The sequence below is a fragment of the Amphiprion ocellaris genome, chromosome 22, assembly GCF_022539595.1.
Source record: "Amphiprion ocellaris isolate individual 3 ecotype Okinawa chromosome 22, ASM2253959v1, whole genome shotgun sequence".
Lineage (NCBI taxonomy): Eukaryota > Metazoa > Chordata > Actinopteri > Pomacentridae > Amphiprion > Amphiprion ocellaris.
This window is the reverse complement of record NC_072787.1, coordinates 11925774-11943866: the sequence shown is the minus strand read 5'-3', so window position 1 is coordinate 11943866 and position 18093 is coordinate 11925774. Positions and strand designations below refer to the sequence as shown.

Here is an 18093-nt window from a genome sequence, read left to right as displayed (position 1 = left end):
TCACACTGCAATGAGCTGCTTACAGCATAGTACACTCATAATGATTACATCAATAACATTTCTGGTTGGCCAGCTGAATGCTTTGTGCTTATATTTTGCTTTTATCGGACATTAGATGATCAATGGACTCTTTATTTCATCAGAGGAATCAGAACATTTACCAGAATAATGACATGAAAGCAATATTTGGGTTAAGCACAGAACAGTCAAGGACAGTATCATTACACTCACTAGGTGATCTTTTTTTTTTCCGCTATCCAGCAGTGTGGTTACCAGCTGTGCCATGTCACATTGTGTTAGACAGTTCATTTGATTGTACGCTACAGCTACACCGTGCATCTTTTCAACACTTTCTGAGGTAAAAGCAGTTAACAAGCTGAATTTATTCCAACATTGGACAAATTAGATGTAGAGGTTATACGTTTAAGTGTGCAGTCGTCAAGGAACATAACGTCAAAAGCAAGGTAGTGAATGTGTCGCTTTTGTTTGCAAAAACACAAAAGAAATTGCTATCTAAACAGCTAGCTGCTGTTTTAACAAGACGGTACACATTCACACGGTATCCCTCCCTCTTTAACAACTAATTAAGTGTATCTTCATGCTGCAATCCATCAGGAGAATCCTTCACATGAGTAAAAATACCATTCCAGTGATCACATGAGGTCTTGGCTAGTAGAATATGCTGGAATCTGTCTTGGGCTGAGTCTGTCGCTCTTATCAATTCATGAATTGCTGATGTTGCTTTTTGTACTGTCTACATTTGAAAGACTTGACTTTTCAGCTTCATCAAAGTTTCATATTATTATGAACTTTTGTTCATAAATATATATTGCAACTGAGATTGCTGTTTCTTTACAAGATCCCTGACAGCACCACAGCAGGGGAGCTGTCAGATCGTGTCATGATTTTCGGAGACATCATCATAAAACATTTATTCTGCTACTTTGCTTCAAACCTTTTTTGGGGTTTGCATGCAACAGCTAGACCTTAACGGCAACCACACACATTTCATGGTTTGCTGCTGTGGTCTAAGACATATAAGTCAGTATTTAATTCTTCAGGTTAGGGTTTCATATGGGCAAGCAAAGGATGCTGATAATCTGAGTTGGTCAGTTATCCAGACCCACACTCAAGACTGAGTGACATCCTCCTGAGACATCAAGTCATTGTCCGTTGCTACTGCATATAAAGTAAAGGAAAAATAAATTTTCTTGTTGTAAAAATCATCATATCTTCTTTTTCCCCAGTATTTCTTGATATGCTATGGTTCCCTGAGTTGGAAAACTGCCAGTTCCACAAGGTAAATACATCACTTGTCCCTTTTGCTCAGCTTGCATCAAAAAAGTCAAAATTACAATCGCAGTGCTTCCATCATTTCATTCTATAAAAATGTGGAGCTAATTGAGACTAAAAATACTGATTTGAAACCTTGAATTGATGAGAAGAAAGGCATAACTACTATTACACTACTAATACTTCAATATAACTTAATTCTGACAACACACACCACTGCCAGATTTGACAGATACTGGAAGCAGTATGTTGTTACTCTTTCCTAATTTAAAATTACTCTCGAGGAGGCAAATCACACCCATTGGTGTGACATTGCACTTTATCATCCAGACACAAAGACCATCTGCTTTCACATAAACTGATCAACAGAAAGATTTGTCTTGTTTTTCAATGGCATGTTAAAGAAGAAAGAACCAGCAAAGATCTGTTCATTTGTAATACATTTAGATGGCAAACAACGGATGTATATTTCTATCAATTCAAATCACCACCACAGTGCTGGGCTGAAATGTCTCAGACAGTTTATCCATCTTTGTACACACACTCGCATCCTTCCTACTTTTTCTACCCGGCATCTAGACTTCAATTCAACAATCACTGAATCAATTTCAAGATGAGTCATTTACATTAGAGTAGTCTACAGCTGATTAAGAACAAGCACATCTGTAAATCACTATAATTTTCAATTCACATCCAGTGGCCTAACACTCCTTACACAGATGAAAAGCACTTCTCCGTGTTAAGTTAATACATCTACAGAGTGTATTTTTTCCTTATTCTAGCGATTTTAAGGGAAGACAATGCACTGATCTTAAACCAGAGGAGCTTTATGACACTTTATATCATATGTCTACAATAGGTCTGAATAAATTTGCTCCCCTCAGTGAAATGGGGCCTATAGAGAGGGTTTGCCACTCATATTCCCTGTAATGCAAAGCCCCATGCTCAGCCACAAGTGAGTTGCAGTATATGGTAATGCTACTCCTAGTCTTCTATAGCTGGCTTTATTCAATTGGTAGCTTGGGCTGTGACCATAGTAACCATTTGCATGGTATGTGTGTTTATGGTTTTTTTCAGCCACCAAGTAGATGATGGTGCTACGGATATGTATGCACTTCGCCAGTAAACCAAAATAATATCTTATCCCCATCTGTTATAGAGAAATCCCAGTACTAACACTTATTGTGCTCCTAAACCAAATGATGTAGATTCAGTGTAGTTCAGATAGTCTAATGCTATACAACAGTGTCCTGTTTCTACTTACTAATTGCAGCCTTTACTTTAAATTTAGCACTGCTTTCCTGGCATTGCCATGGCTAAATACAGAACAGCTAAAGCAGGTTGTACATCCTTTTCTTTTCTTGCCTCTGTTTTCTTTGCTGATCCTGACCTCTGACCTCCCGGTGGCCTGAAGAAAGGAGTGGCTTCCTACCAGATTCAATTACACTAGAGCGAGCACAACAGGTCTGTCAGAATATCACGCATCCGTCTCCACAAAGCGTCTTTTCTAGCAAGCAGACAAGGTGGTTTGGTCTAATCATATTTCTGAGCGGCTCTCGCCTCTCTGTCTGCCAACACAGCTGACCCACAAAACCTGTTAATTGGCTGCGGCCCGAACAAGGTGCAGGTGCAGCAAGCTGATATCTCAAGATCGATTGGCTTTCAAATGCAATGTTTTAAGCTAACGTTTGCTAGCTAGTGGGCTAACTCTGAGTAACACACCGTTAAAGATTAAGCTAGCTGACAGCTATACGAGTAGCACTGGGGGAAGCTAACGTTACTCACTCAGCGGTCCTCCAGGTCCGAGTACCTGGTCTTTGGCCGGAGGAGTGCCGCTCTGTCGCTCGAAGTTCCCCGGGTTGGAGAAATAATCCCTCAGCCGCGGAAGCTCTCTACCTGCTTCCAACAGTTCGGTGTGAAACTCAAGGGCCGTGAGAATATATTGGTCCCGCAATAGCTGAGCAGCAATGACATCCACAGACACCCGCGCCTCGGTGCTGCCTGCCATAGCGGAGGTGGCCGCGGCCGACACCGAGATGCCCTCACCGCTGGGGCTCGTCCGGTTGCTAGACAGCAGCAGCGTCGGAGGCTCGGCGTCCGCAGGCGGAGAGAAAGGATTGCCTGGCGGTGGCCCTGGCGCCCCGTCACTCGGGCTCCTCTCTGTGTCAACTGTTTCATTGGGGCGCCGCTCAGCCTCTTCCTCAGAATCACTGAGATTAAATGGGTTGACCGACGCCATTTTTGCACTATAAAGATTTTTAGCAATCTAAGCTAGCTAAGCTAATCAGACCCGCTTCTTCCTGAATGGATATTAAGCTAGCCAAGGTTTGGTAGGTGGCTTTGACAAGGGGAAGGAATGCGACGCACTGATTGGTCGAAGTTGAAGGACGTTACACTAAGAGCCCGCCTCTTCCATTGGATACTATAAAATCATTGGATACTTCTGAAGTGGAAAGAAGGTCTGGGCAGGGCACATTTGACAGCCTGTGTTAGCTGATGTGTTAAAAATAACGAATAAATAAATGAAAATAATAATTTTAAAAACGCTTTACAATGAAACTGCACTGTAATGCAAACAGTTTAACCAAGCTGAATGCTACTTATTTTTAGTTCGTTTTGAGCTAGTGATATCGCTCGCTGGAAAATATGGTGTATTTCAACTACACTACCCACAATGCAGTTGGACAGCAAAACGTCAGCAGTCAAGTCACAACAAGGAAGTGCAGAATTTCTTTTAGTAATCTTCTTAGAAAGCCGGTCAGTTGGTTTTGTAAAAGTACGCACTTAAAGATTACGTTGATCTTGTTTCGGGCAACAGAGTCTTTATCTGTTTAGTTCTCCGGATATATAACAGGTCATCTACGGAGGTGAAATGGAATCTAAATCATTGTGTCTAACAGGTGAATGGGTGTGATTGCAGATAGTAAGTTGTCCCGCGCTACCATACATTCTTTAACAAGACAGCGTCCCCCGTTGTTATGGTCATAGTCCGCTGACGTTACATGCAGGTAAGACTTTTTATATGGCCTAAAGATGGAACACGTTTTCTGAGTCATTCTCGTGCTAACAATAGTAGCAATCACTGCTGGCACAATGTGTACTGTTAACATATAATTAAATAACTACTAAAGTCACTCTTTCTGCACCTGGCTAATGGCATATGGTCAACAAGGGTTAATCCTGCCCTTAAGCAGTCTTTACATGGCACACGCTTTGGCTTAACCAGTCTGTATTATTCTAAAACTTCCCAGTACCACCACAGACTGTATTAGTGTTTGTCCCTGTTTGCCTCGTTTTTATTATCTCTTTCTTTCTCTTTCTCCTTGTTCTCACCTCCCTTCACCTCCAAAACAAATGAAATCGCGCCCCTTCTCTCTCAAGTTCTCCACAGTTGTTCTCCAAAGCCAGCCTGGTGTTGACACTCAAAATGAGGATGATCACATTCTTCTTGATTGGGCTGACGGTCCACGTGGTTTTCTTCCTCTCCATCTTTGACATCTACTTCACCTCTCCCCTGGTGCATGGCATGATGCCCCAGTCCACACCGCTGGCACCCCCAGCCTCCAGACTGGTGTTAGTGGTGGCCGATGGCCTCAGAGCAGACAGTCTCTTCACTCTGCTCCCCAACGGCTCATCCAGGACTCCATACCTGAGGTTAGGAAGCTGATATAAAGCTTTTGTGTGGAGTGTTTTTGTACATATTGTTTAGTCTCGTGGAGAAGGGAGTATGCATTGTCAGTGTTTTATTGTGTAAGTGTAGCAGTTAAGCTGAGACTTTTCTCATACTTTGTTCCTAATCCTAGAGTAACCAGTGATTGTGAAAGCATGTGTGTGTCTGTTTCCCAATATTAGGAGTATAATAGAGGACACAGGTACCTGGGGTGTGTCACATACGCGAGTGCCTACTGAGTCCCGGCCTGGTCACGTTGCCCTCATTGCAGGCTTCTATGAGGATGTTAGTGCAGTTGCTAAAGGTAGGTGCATGTTGTGTTTCTTGTTGTCAGAAAAAAGGATATTAGAACAATCAGTAAGTGTCTGCTTTTATATTCTTCTGTCTGTTTGACTGGGGCCTTTCTGTGTGGAGTTTGCATGGTCTCCCAGTACTTGCATCGGTTTTCCTTGGGTGCTCAGGCCTCATTCTGCAGTCCAGAGATTAATTAATGATTCTAAATTAGCTGTATAATAGTGCATGGTGATGTACTGGAGACATGTCCAGGGTGTACCTGTTTTTTTTTCCCTGTGTCAGCTGGAATAGCCTCCAGCATGCTACTAACCCCCACATGATAAAGTGTGTATAACAAATGGAACCATGTCAACCATGTGGGATTCTACTGTTGTGTTTCAGTGGTCTTTTTTGTGAATGTTTTCAGGCTGGAAGGAGAATCCTGTAGAGTTTGACTCTGTGTTTAATGAGAGCAGACACACCTGGTGCTGGGGCAGCCCTGATATCCTGCCTATGTTTGCCAAAGGTACACAAGCACACACATGCGCACACACACTCCTACAAACATCACAAACAGAACCACCAACCTAGTCAACACAAAAACAAAAAGGTCATAGACAGAGGGTATCAAAAATCAGAGATTTAATCTGAGTAATGGATTTACTGCTGTAAGTAACATCACTTTTTATCATCTTGTATTTATTTTTTCCTCATTACTGACTAAATGTTTGGATCATATCAGAACACCATTTCTGAACAATGATTGTAATAGATCTGATTTCTTTTTTGGTTCTTCCAGGTGCCAGTGGAGACCATGTGTATACCCACACATACCCAGCACAGGAGGAGGACTTTGCCTCCACAGATGCCTCCAGACTGGACACCTGGGTGTTCACTCAAGTCAAAGTATGTTAGTGGAAGTACAAACAATAAAGATGGCTGCTGTGATAAATGTGTTGATAATAACAACTGATATTTTATAAAATGTTCTCATAGCTTTTGTTACAGCTAAGATAATATTTGCCAGTGTAAAACACATGTTCTATACATGCCATGTTTCAATAATTTGTTTTCCTAATTATGCATTATACATGTATGTTGCACATTTTGAAGCCAGATTAGATTATAGTACAGCTGCTATAAACTTCATTGGACAATTTATGCACAATTGCAACAGTACTCTCAGTGAAGGTTTGCCCACTAATTTCTTGAATAAATTAACAAACGATATTTAATTTTTCTAACAGTCTTTCTTTCAGTCAGCGAAGTCTAACTCCACTCTGAAGGCCAGTCTACTCGAGGACAAGAATGTCTTCTTCCTGCATCTCCTGGGTATTGACACTAATGGACATGCTCACAGACCAATGTCACAGTGAGTAGGTTATTTAATCAGATTTTTTTCTTGGTTTGACTTTTATGATATCATCAGATTTTTCCTAATCACCATTCAGTGACGTAAAAGTAACTTTATCTTGTACTTTCTCTTTTGTCCAGGGAATACCTCGACAATATTGCTCTAGTAGACACGGGTGTAGCTGAGCTGGTGTCTATGGTGGAGGACTTCTTCGGTAATGATGGCAGAACAGCCTATGTGTTTACCGCTGATCATGGCATGACAAACTGGGGTAAATCTTATAATTATAAGATTTATAATGTAACTTTAGCTGGCTGCAACTTCAAAATAAAAATGTTCTCAACATACAAATTCACTACAGTTTTCTTTTTTGCCATGTTTGTGTGAGTTCAGGTTCTCATGGTGCAGGTCATCCCTCTGAGACACTCACTCCTTTAGTGGTCTGGGGAGCTGGTGTTCATAATGCCCAGAAAGTTACAGAACCCCAACCGTACAATGATGGGTACCTACAAGGTAGCAATTTTTTAGCTTCAGTTTATGGCGCAGATTTTCCTCAATTTTTTTTACATTATATGCTTTTATTGAATCTAATTGCCGTCCTGATTTGTCCTACTATTTCTCCCAGATTGGAAATTGGAGCACCTTCGCAGAGTTGATGTCAATCAGGTAAGGCTCAATGATGTCAGTGTCATCCGTTAACACCACTAAATTCCAAATATGTGGAAGCTTAGTTATAACAGAACACCAGGAAGTGAAGTGTAATTTTATATTGATTTTCTGCATTTTTTACAGGCTGACATTGCTCCACTCATGGCTTCTCTTATCGGTGTCCCAATTCCCGTGAACTCGGTTGTAAGTATTGAAATAAACTAACCACAAAGGAGTGATTTCAGTTATTTTCATTTTATGAAGTTGCAGTTACAACCACTTAGTGAAAAAATGTAAAGTGGATTTCACAAACATACTTTCAAAATCCACAAAAAAGAAACAAAGTAGCTAACAGAAAGTGTTTATTCACATGTATTCATTACACAATGTTTTATCAGTATTATAATCCTATTTTTAAGACTTTATTGCAGTCTATATGTGTATTTGTGTGTCTTCAGGGTGTGTTACCGCTTCTCTACCTTAACAACAGTGGCCAGTTCAAGGCAGAGAGCATGTACACAAATGCTATTCAAGTTCTGGAGCAGTTCAAGGTATGACAGCATGCATCCACTACAGCTGACATGTTGATAAATAACTATACATAAATCTTTATTTGAACTTGGAGCTACATTGAGGTAGAGGACTTATTTATGACATAGTCAAGCAAAGACACAAATAAACAGAAGATCTAGACACACAGTGGAAACAGCACTGGATAAAATTAGCAATATAATATTAAAAAGGCAAATTCATAAAATAATAAAACTGTTAAGAAAAAAGCAATTAAATTTAAGATAAGTAGAATTAGCTAAAAGAAGAAGAGCTTGAAGTGGTGAAATTAAATCTGAAACCTTAATTGCCCTGAGGATAAAAATAAGTAAATGTTGAGATTGTTCTGCTGGTTATTCCAGGTTGCAGGTGCACAGTGAGTAAAGCTAGATTTTCCAAGTTCAGCAAAAGCACCCCGCACCTGCAATGTAGCCCAGTCATTTGAACATGTTTGGGAAGGGCCTACATTTAAAGACAGCATGAATAAAATCCAGTGTCTGTCATTCCTTACAGAGAGGGAGGGCCACCCCACCTTAGCATACGGCTCACAATGAGAGCATTATAACTGTCAATGATAATAAATCTTAGTGCAGAGTGATAAACACCATTCAGTGACTTAAGAGTTGCAGCTGAGTCATATATGTTCAAAATTATTTATTCCTATAAAATAAGTCAATTTCTACATTTGGAAAATTACTGTCTTTATACAACAAATCATTTATTGCACCATATAATATAGTGTGTATATGTTTTGCTTTGTTTTTTTTATATAGATGAAAATGAGCCAGAAAAAGGACACAACCTTGTCTTTTCTCTTCACCCCATACCAGTAAGTACAATATGTGAATTAGTAACTTCTACCAACATTACCTGAGAGAAGAATGGGGATTTACTGTTCATGATAGCGTCTCATGTTTACTATGTGCTCATGTCCTGCTTAGTTTATATCATGTAAAACATGTGGGGGGAGTAGACTAAAAGCTGCATTTTTAAAAGAAACATTATTGAGAGAAGGGTTTATTTCATTTTTCAAATATTTTCACCAGAATCTGCTGCTGACATTGCAATGCATTGTTTAGATTAGCTTGTGCTGTTGCATAAATGTGAAGGCAAGGATCATTCCCCTTGTACGGTAAACACAATCAAGATCACATTAAAATTAATTTTATCCAATTTTTTTTTTGCTGTGTTTCTCTGTTTTCCCAGACTCCTGACTGAGTCAAAACAAGCAGAATTCACCCGGAAGGCCCGAATACTGATTCAGCTGGAGAAGTATGACGATGCTGTGAGTATCATTGAAAGGATAACCTGCAGCTTCTAGGTAAAGTAACAGCTGCATAGCAGAACAAGAAAAGCACTCAGAGAGCGCAGTACTCAGCCAAAGCTGCCCAGTTGTTGTATAATTTCCGACGGCTGAAATCGTGGCAGAAATCACAGCATTATAGAATGTAGCCATTTAATATATATGTAACCACAAACAAAATGACCTTGTGCTGAGCACAGGTGTGTGTTATGCATGTGTACGTTATGTACGGATACCGAATCACGTAACCTAAATATGTAGCGGGCAGCGGGAATTGATGGGACTTGGAAACACCCCCACAATTTAATCAATTGTTCCTTGTATCATTTCTGACGGATAAGTCCGCAGCTGTCGATTTGTAGTAGGATCTCAATCATGTGATCGTCAGCAGGTAGCTGACGTAGCGTTCACTTGTAGTCATAGTTATGGTGACACTGTGCCGCCATCTGACAGCGATACAAAAATCTTTAACTACTCTGTGGATCCAGACTATAAACCGCATTACTGCCAAAATCTAATCACTTGATCCTTGTCATTTCTGACCTTCCCTGAAAATTTCATCCAAATCCATTAATCCGTTTTTGAGTAATGTTGCAACCTGACAGACAGACAGATAGACAAACCAACACCGTTCATAATTAAAGCCTTTAGTTTAGCCTAAAGTTTTAGATTGATTTTGGATACTATGATGCACTAAACTGGTGTTTCAACTTGTAGTTTTCATGTATATTTAACACTGAAGATGTGTTTGTGAACCAGTGGCTAATGTTGCAGCAAATGTGAGTATAATGCTTAGTTGAAGGTGTGGAAAAATTGTATCTGCTGTTATTTCTGACACCACTGGAGCTAGATGAACCATTCTAAACACTGTTTACATTAATAAACACCTGCATTGCTGTTTTTTTTACTACACATTCCTTGCTGATTAATATTCTTTCCATTTTAGCTATATTTGTTTTTGCTCAGCCCTCCATTTGATTTATTTCTCGTCAGATCTCTCTGTGCCAGTCTCTGATCTCCTACTCTCTGGAAGGCCTGGTCTACTACCACACCTATGACAGGTTCTTTCTGGGATGCAGCGTGGTGCTCGGATTTGTAGGCTGGACTTCATATGTTGTCTTAGTGATACTGAAGACTCACGCCAGCCTCAATAGACACCCAAATCTCACTAAACAGGTTAGGATGCACATTAAAATGTAATTCCACTTTCTTTTGATACATAAGATTTCTTCTGGCAAGACAGGTTTATGAAACTTGAATGTCTTGTTAAGGTGGTATTGCTCCTCTGTGTGTGTGCAGAATCCCAACCGTAACTTGGCGAGGCTGTGTATGTGTGTGGCTGTGGTGATCACTGCATTCCTGCTTATCCAGAGGAGCCCCATTACCTACTATATTTACTGTCTGCTGCCCGTCCCTGTATGGTACTCTGTTCTTAAAGAGTGAGTAGCAGCAAAACGTATCTTCATACAGTCTCTTGACACAGAACACGTGTAGTTCTTGTATGCTGCTCTGGAGCAAACACACCAACATGATATCAAAACACATCCGCAGAGCACAAAAATCATCAAATATAGCACTTTGTTCATCAGATGTTATTCACCTCATACATACTTGCATGTATGTCTGGCACATGTGTAGCGAGGTGTTACTTAGATCCTTTGATGTGGTGTTGTATCCATTCCTGTTTCTCCTCTGTAAATAGATGAAGGGATGGCCTTGGAAGTGTTTTTTCTCTTTTATTACAGGAAAAATAATCTAATTAATAATCCATTTTAGGTCTGGAACTCTGACAGATCTGATTCGATCAGCTCCATCTCTGCCACTGTGGAAATGCTTTTGCTATTTTGTGCTGGTGGCATTTGGAATTGAACTACTGGTAGGTGCCTTTCAATCTGTTATGTCTTCTTTTGTACATTTAAAGGCATATTTTTGAATTACCCATTGGCCTTTATCTCAGTTCCACCTACACACTACAAATTGTCCACTATTTTTTTGAGGTTATCCCACACAGGATGAAATCTGTATCTTACAAATCTGCTTATCTTTGCTGCACCCAGGTGGTGAGTTTCTTTCATCGCGCCATGCTGACCGTGGGCCTGGCTGTCCTCTCCCTCTGGCCCCTCCTGTCGGGACTTTATCACAAGGCCAAGGTAACCGTGTTACAGATCATGGTTCCTGCAGTCACATTAAACCAGGAATAGAAATGCTATTTTTCATTTCCACACCTCACAGGTTATGGAAAACAGTGTGTCTCCAGGAAGTCTGTCAATAGGAGAAACACGGCCTTTGATCAGTGATTAAATCTATTTCCATTCATTTTAATTCTTGCTAAATTTCCATAATCTAATGTGACTTGTCATATGTTCCAGAGAGTTATAAAGTAATGTATATTTTCTTTGTTGAATGATTGTGTTATTAAATGAAGACATAAATTATTAGATTAAATATAGATACACAAAGATCAAGGTAAAAAAGTGTTTTGTGATGGAAAAAGTACAAGATAATTTTGCAAAATATAGTTTTTGCTCTTTTTTTGGCATGTGTGTTTCCATGCAGTATCTCATATTACATAAAGTAAATGTCTCTTCCTGTGTAGTTTCGTTCACTGAGCTGGTTTCTAGGCTGTCTATGTTTGGCTGGCTTCCCCCTGATGCCTGTTGTGGGTAGAGAGCCTAACCTCAGTCTGGTGTGAGTACCTTTATTAGTTTTTATATTTATCAGTATATGTAGCACAGGATGAGAGTCAAAACAGGTTAGGCCATGTACACAAAATATTAGATTTTTCTATAGTTAAGAAAAATCAAACCTCACTACAGGGTGGTGAAATTTGTTTTCTATAAGTCAAACTAGAAATATGGTCGGAGTTAATATCATAAAATAATAGAAACATTTCCCAGCATCAGTATACATATCAAAAATATGGAGCCCTGAGCACAGCTTCCCATAATGAGCAAACTGAAAACACTTCAAAGTATTTCGCCTTTAAAGAACTGCTTGATTTTTCTCCAAAAAACTGACTAGAAATGTGATCATCTGAGAAGTAGGAAACAGGCAATCTCATTCAAATCAACTGTTTATTACCAGCAGTAGCTTTACTCAGCATATGTGTGCAATATTAAGCTCTTTGCCTTTATAAGAAATCTTTAAAAATAGCACTGTGTGATGTTTGTTTGCTCAGAACCTGTGCAGGTCTGCTCACTCTCTTCACTTCAGCCTGTTACCTCTGGTCATCACGACAGAGGACGCCGCTGCACCCTAGTGACAGACAGCAGTTTGTCACTCAGGTAACAACATGTTATGGGCGTGTGTGTGTGTGTGTGTGTTAATGTGCGATTGTGTCACTGCATTTGCCAAAAATAATTACTCATCTCCCACACTCAACAGATGCTTCACGTGGCCGTGTGTGCGTACGTGCCATCCCTCACGCACTCCAGCCTGCAGCAGAAACAGGGCCTACCGCTTCTTAATCAGATCATCAGCTGGAGCACATTAGGTTGGTGTTTGTACAATATCGGGAAATGACCTGTGTTCAACATCCTAGAGATTCCTGGGGAGGTTGTAATCACATTTATATGATTTAGATGATACATCGCTTAGCATTGAAATGTTCATCAGATATTTAAGATATAAATCAAGTTATGTTAAAGTGTCACATCCTGTAATATATGCCCCACTGGCTCTAAAAGTCTCCTCTCTTTTCTCAGTATCCTCTATATTGGTTCCATTGCTGAGCTCGACGCGTCTTTTTCATCGACTCCTCAGCATATTTCTGTCTCTTACATCCACATACCTGCTTCTCAGCACGGGGTAATACATTTCTCACATACACACATCAACACTTACTTACTTACTGCAGCAGCAGAATTACAAAATACACAGTTTCTATTGTTGTTGTTGTTTTCTCCCACCTAGGTCAGAGGCCTTGTTCCCCCCAGTGTTGTCTTGGTTAATGTTTGTGTGGATCAACATTGAACAGGAAGCCTTGCTCGCTCAGGGTGTCTCTGGCAGGCAAGAGGTAGAGCTCTTAAGTGTATGTTTCCAAACTTAGATTAGTCGAGTAGCTTAGACTACATAATGAACTTAGAAGCAAATTTCAAAGTGTGGATCTATTTATTGTAGGATTGTATTAAATTTAGATCACGTCTATTTTTACACCCATGAGTTGTTCTCTTTTCTTTTCTTTTTTTTTTACTGTCTTTGAATGAAAAACTGCAACAGACGGTGATCTAAGTTGCTCAGTGTTATTAGCTTTCACAATTCTATATGATCTTGTGTACATAACATATAACTCTAAACTCAGGTCTGAAGTGGTTTTCCCATCTGCTTTTTAAATCCCAAACATACAAGAGAATACCTACTCATGGTGTCATACTGGAATTTGTGAAGTGGGGTTGCACAAAACTCTGCTTATTTACATACTAGGTGTCTGTACTGACTGATTTTTGTCATGTATTTTTCTGTTTCTGTGCATAAGTGGGTTAAGGGCATATGCAAGTGCATGTTTATGAGTGTTTTTTCCCCCTTCCTAGTTGTCCACTCTTGACTTCTCTGCAAACATCGACATCACCAAGATCCGCCAACTGAAGCTGGACGACATCCGAAGATCATATTTTTTTGTATCCTTTTTAAGAATATTTGCAACATTGACAGCAGCAGAAACATAAAAAAACCATAGCAGATACAAGAACAGCTGCTGTGGTGTTGTTTAAGACAAACTCCATCAAATTAGATTGTCTTTTTACAATTTTAACTTTAACTGACCTTTATTGTCATTTAGCTGTACATGCAACTGTAGTGCAGGCAAAATGAGAGGGTGTTTCTCAAGGAATCCAATTTACAGAAAAAAGAACACAATTTAAAACGCACACACATACATCCCTGAGACGTATAGCAGCTAAAATGAAATTGAAATTGTCTCTGTTTAAAGTGTCCATCGTAGCAGCATGTGGTTAAAGTGACTAGTGAACTATAAATAATGTAAAATTATAACAAAAACTAAGGTGCAGTAGTGTGTAAATTCCAGATCAGTCATTCAGCATTCTAACAGCTTGTGGGAGGAAGTGTATGACAATTAGAAAAAAACTGATTTAGCTTAACGTTTCCTTGACTGTACATTTTCTTCAGGTATTTTTTATAATAACTGCTTTCTTTGGGACCGGGAACATAGCATCTATTAACAGGTAAATACATGTTTGTGATGTCTGTATACATGTGTGAGTGTGTTCTAAATGACAGGAAGTTGGTAGTGGGTGTATATTTGTGCAGTCAGTGTGAAGTGAATGTCTGGTTTCGTCGATGTGTGCTTTTTTTTTTTAAATATTAGCAATGCACCACTACCAGGTAGTGTTGACACTGTGGGACCTTAACCTCCAGGAGTCACTGTAGTGTAGCTGAACTGACACTGTGGGCTCACCTTCCTAACAAGCTGGGATGTGCGAAAACTGTTGCTGTCATTTCTCTGTGATTACTGTGTTAAGTACAATGACAATAAATCTGATCTTCTTCGAAAACAGGAAGGAGATGAGGGATCTGTGAAAATAATGTACTGACTGTGTGTATTTGCAGTTAACAGCTAGTCTCTCTTTTTTTGGTTTCGACATTGCACCAAATACAGTATGCCTGTGTGTATACTAAAGCTTTTGAAGATCATCACGAAATCTATAGAGCAGATAGAACAGATTTTTTTATTTTTTTTGCTCTTTAAACTTTAAGGTTGAAAATTCTGGTCTGGTGTCATCTGCAATCACTTTGTCTGCTTCTTTTTTCTTTTCTAGTTTTGACCCAGCATCCGTTTACTGTTTCCTCACTGTTTTTAACCCCTTCATCATGGGAGGGCTGATGATGTGGAAGGTACTATATTTTAAACACTCTTTAAATGGTAAACGCTGTGTTCTCAATAAAGGGAAGTAGTCTTGTAGATTGAGACTATCTGATCTCTAGTCTGTCTGGAAATATGCTTAAATGTGTTTTACTCTGCCTATATTGTGTTCTCTATTGCTGACTCTTGATAGTCACTGACTCACTTACCTTATTTCTAACTTCCTAATCATGAATAATCAGAGACAGAAATATTACAATCATCACTCTCAATGCATTGAGTTTATTTACCCACATTTCCTTAAGTTGTCCTTTGTTCTTTGCAGGTTATAATTCCATTCATCATAGTAATGTGCACATTTGAGACCATCCAAGTTGCAACGCAGCTCTCATCAAGAAGGTAACCTTTCAGTGTAGCATTTAAAATAAGATACTAAAGCAAATGTGTTCAATTCATGACATCAGTTTTATCACAATCCTTGAATCAGCAGTCTGGTCCTCTCTGCTGATTTTGAGGATGTCTGTCCTTTTACACTGAATTTCAGTAGGCATCAATGTTACATTATGATTCAGCTCAGATAACTACAGTAAATGATGCAGTGTCAACATAAGGTGTGCAAAGATGGTGTAAATCTACTGTCCAAGTGTTGTCGATCTTGTTTGTAATGTTTTCTTTCCTTTATCTCCAATTCTATTATTCCAGTTTGTTCCTTATTGTCCTGGTTATCTCTGACTTGATGGCTCTGGTAAGACATTAATGGCCTTAATGTTGTTTCCTTTAAGGATTTTTCTCTCTCTCTCACTATTTCTTGTTAAGTACACTGTGGATCTCATACATTTTTAACTCTCCTTCCTCTCCTCAGCACTTTTTCTTCTTAGTGCAGGACTATGGCAGCTGGTTGGACATTGGCACAAGGTAGGTTAACTAGGAAACACTTGGTTAATTAATTACAAATCATGAACATGACTCATTTATAGACAGTCATTCTTTCTTCTTCTACTGTTCTTATGGTGGTACCTCCATGTCACACACTTATACTTAAACATGTGAAACTGTCTTTGTTGCAGCATTAGCCACTATGTGATAGTGATGTCTATGACCATCTTCCTGATGTTGCTCAGTGTCGTCACACACATTCTCACTTCACAAAGACTCATCCTGTGGCAAAGACCCAAGATGCACTTCCCATAACTAAATGTGTTTGTGGTTTGATGTTTGCATATGGTGACTAAACCAAATACTTAGTATTTATTTAACTTTTTTACATATATTTCATGTAGCTGTTGTCTTATATTAAAAATGAGAAACCTTGGTGTAATGATAGGAGCTTCAGTATAAATAAACTGGACTTGTCTTGTAGGTGTAAAGACATATGGGGTATTATTTTAGGTCACTGTATACTATACAGGACTGTGCTATACTTTGAAAGGGACATTTTACATAGTGGCCTAAGCTTCCACAGTACTGTTTTTTTGTTTGTTTTTTTGTACAAGTATACTCTGTATATGTCTCTGTTTGTAATGCATTATTTTTGCATTGATCATTGATGACTTTGACTAAGGCTACTTGAATATTGGACTGTGAATTAAGTCTTTGCCAAAGCTGCCGATTCTAGTGAAGGGTAACTTCATAACCCTGTTTTGTAAGAATGTAACACTAATTCTTGTAATGCTGCCTGAATGCATTGTTGTGTAAAAGGAAAAGCAATGTTATTTGAACTGAACTTTGCAACTAGATATGTAAAAATAAAACTGAAGAGGTGAAACTGAAACATGTGAACTTTAGTCCACTTTTTTGTCATGTTTGAACAAGCAAAGATTTGATCCTTTTTCATTTCAAACAGCACCTATTAGTAAAGGTGGTATACTCGAACAAATGACACTGATGAAGAAAATAGCACACCTTTAGGTACTAGTGTCACCTGTCACCCCCTGCATTCCATTTCCCATGGTTATCCACAATTCTGTTATCTTTATTTGTTACTGACTGTCTGTCTGAAATGGAATGAAGTGGAAATGTTGGGGTTGTTTCACTGTCTTGGAGCCTGGGCAGCTTGCAGTCATTGATTCAACTATGAATTCAGCATCGCATCAAAGAATGCTTGAAAACAAAGTGAGGCCATGTGTCTCTAAGTTGAAGCTGAACCTTTCAACAGAATAATGATCCTAAGCACACTTCAAAATCCACAAAAGAATCCCTTGAGAAGATGAAATGTAGAGTTTTGGAATGTCCTCATCAAGAAAAACAGGTACAAATACGAATCCTATGGAGGCATTTGAAATGGGCTGCATAAAAACCCTCCAACATCTTGCAGCTTCAGTAAGTTTGCATTGAAAAGTGGCCAAAAATGTCAGGAATTTTATGTCACACACTTGGTGACACTTGCAAAACTCTTGATTTAGTTATTTCTACTACAGGGGGCAATAGTTCTGAGGCCACTCACTTTTTCCATAGAAAAATATTACACCTATTAAAAGATTTTGTCCAGTAAATGATTTAGAAAAATGTTTTTGTGATGTTTTTGGTGACACTTTTATCTGTAGATAATGTTTCAAAGAAAATCAAATGTGTGCTTGTCCAAATATGCAAAAAACAATTTCCATTTTTTTTTCAAGACTAGCTGTTGTAGTCTGTGTATGTACACGAGGAGCCATAGGAATGTGTTAAACTTATTAAAACTTTAGAGAAAATAAAAGAAATTGTCCTTAAAGCAACTGCAGACCAGATGCCCTAGAAAACATCCTGCTGTGGCCCACACTAGAACTGCGGTTGTATTTGGAAACTCCTTGGTAAATTTAACTGTTTGAATGCTGAGAAAAGGTTGCTGCTGATTGTTCCTTTAAAAAAAACAAAAATAGTAAATGTAAATACAAAAGTTCACTTAAAAAATTAACCCGTGGAACATTAATACAGAATAATAAAGTAGGGAAGTGTTTGTTGCATAAACTGACTACTCTTTTATATTCATTCCCCAACTATGGCTGATTCTTTAGAATGGTGTCACATTTGTGGTCAGGGTGATTACAAGGGGTTTTCTTCTGCTTCTCTGTGTTGGGAAATGAGCAAGGTGTTTCCTCAATATGACAATAAATCATTTTCTGTCCATAATTAAGATTTTTTTTTAGTTTAATCAATGACTCAAAGTCTTGCAAAGTCATCCTTAACAATCAGCCAGAGTTGCAGTA

The 18093-nt window shown here is 39.0% G+C and overlaps 2 protein-coding genes across 8 annotated transcripts in view; one reads left to right on the top strand and one right to left on the bottom strand.

The window, feature by feature from the left end:
* relch (RAB11 binding and LisH domain, coiled-coil and HEAT repeat containing) overlaps positions 1 to 3613 on the bottom strand; it is a 36749-nt gene extending 33136 nt beyond the window's left edge. For all 7 annotated transcript variants that reach the window (XR_004847029.2, XM_035946422.2, XM_035946423.2 and 4 more), the window contains exon 1: positions 3079 to 3613. Coding sequence is in view for 6 of the 7 variants with exons in the window: in XM_035946422.2 (XP_035802315.1) it covers positions 3079 to 3532 (454 nt within the window). In the remaining variant the exon portion in view is untranslated. The remainder of the gene's footprint in view (positions 1 to 3078) is intronic.
* Positions 3226 to 17763, top strand: pign (phosphatidylinositol glycan anchor biosynthesis, class N). Its single transcript, XM_023266234.3, has 29 exons — positions 3226 to 4301; positions 4675 to 4947; positions 5146 to 5267; positions 5664 to 5762; positions 6036 to 6142; positions 6484 to 6608; positions 6731 to 6861; positions 6984 to 7103; positions 7216 to 7256; positions 7383 to 7442; positions 7697 to 7789; positions 8561 to 8616; positions 8994 to 9072; positions 10084 to 10266; positions 10390 to 10529; positions 10867 to 10966; positions 11148 to 11240; positions 11687 to 11778; positions 12269 to 12374; positions 12475 to 12583; positions 12795 to 12897; positions 13003 to 13105; positions 13620 to 13706; positions 14215 to 14270; positions 14865 to 14940; positions 15234 to 15307; positions 15611 to 15653; positions 15771 to 15823; positions 15976 to 17763. The coding sequence occupies exons 2-29, from the start codon at positions 4721 to 4723 to the stop codon at positions 16097 to 16099; spliced, it is 2802 nt and encodes a 933-aa protein (XP_023122002.1). The 5' UTR covers positions 3226 to 4301; positions 4675 to 4720; the 3' UTR covers positions 16100 to 17763.
* Positions 17764 to 18093: the final 330 nt, after the last annotated feature.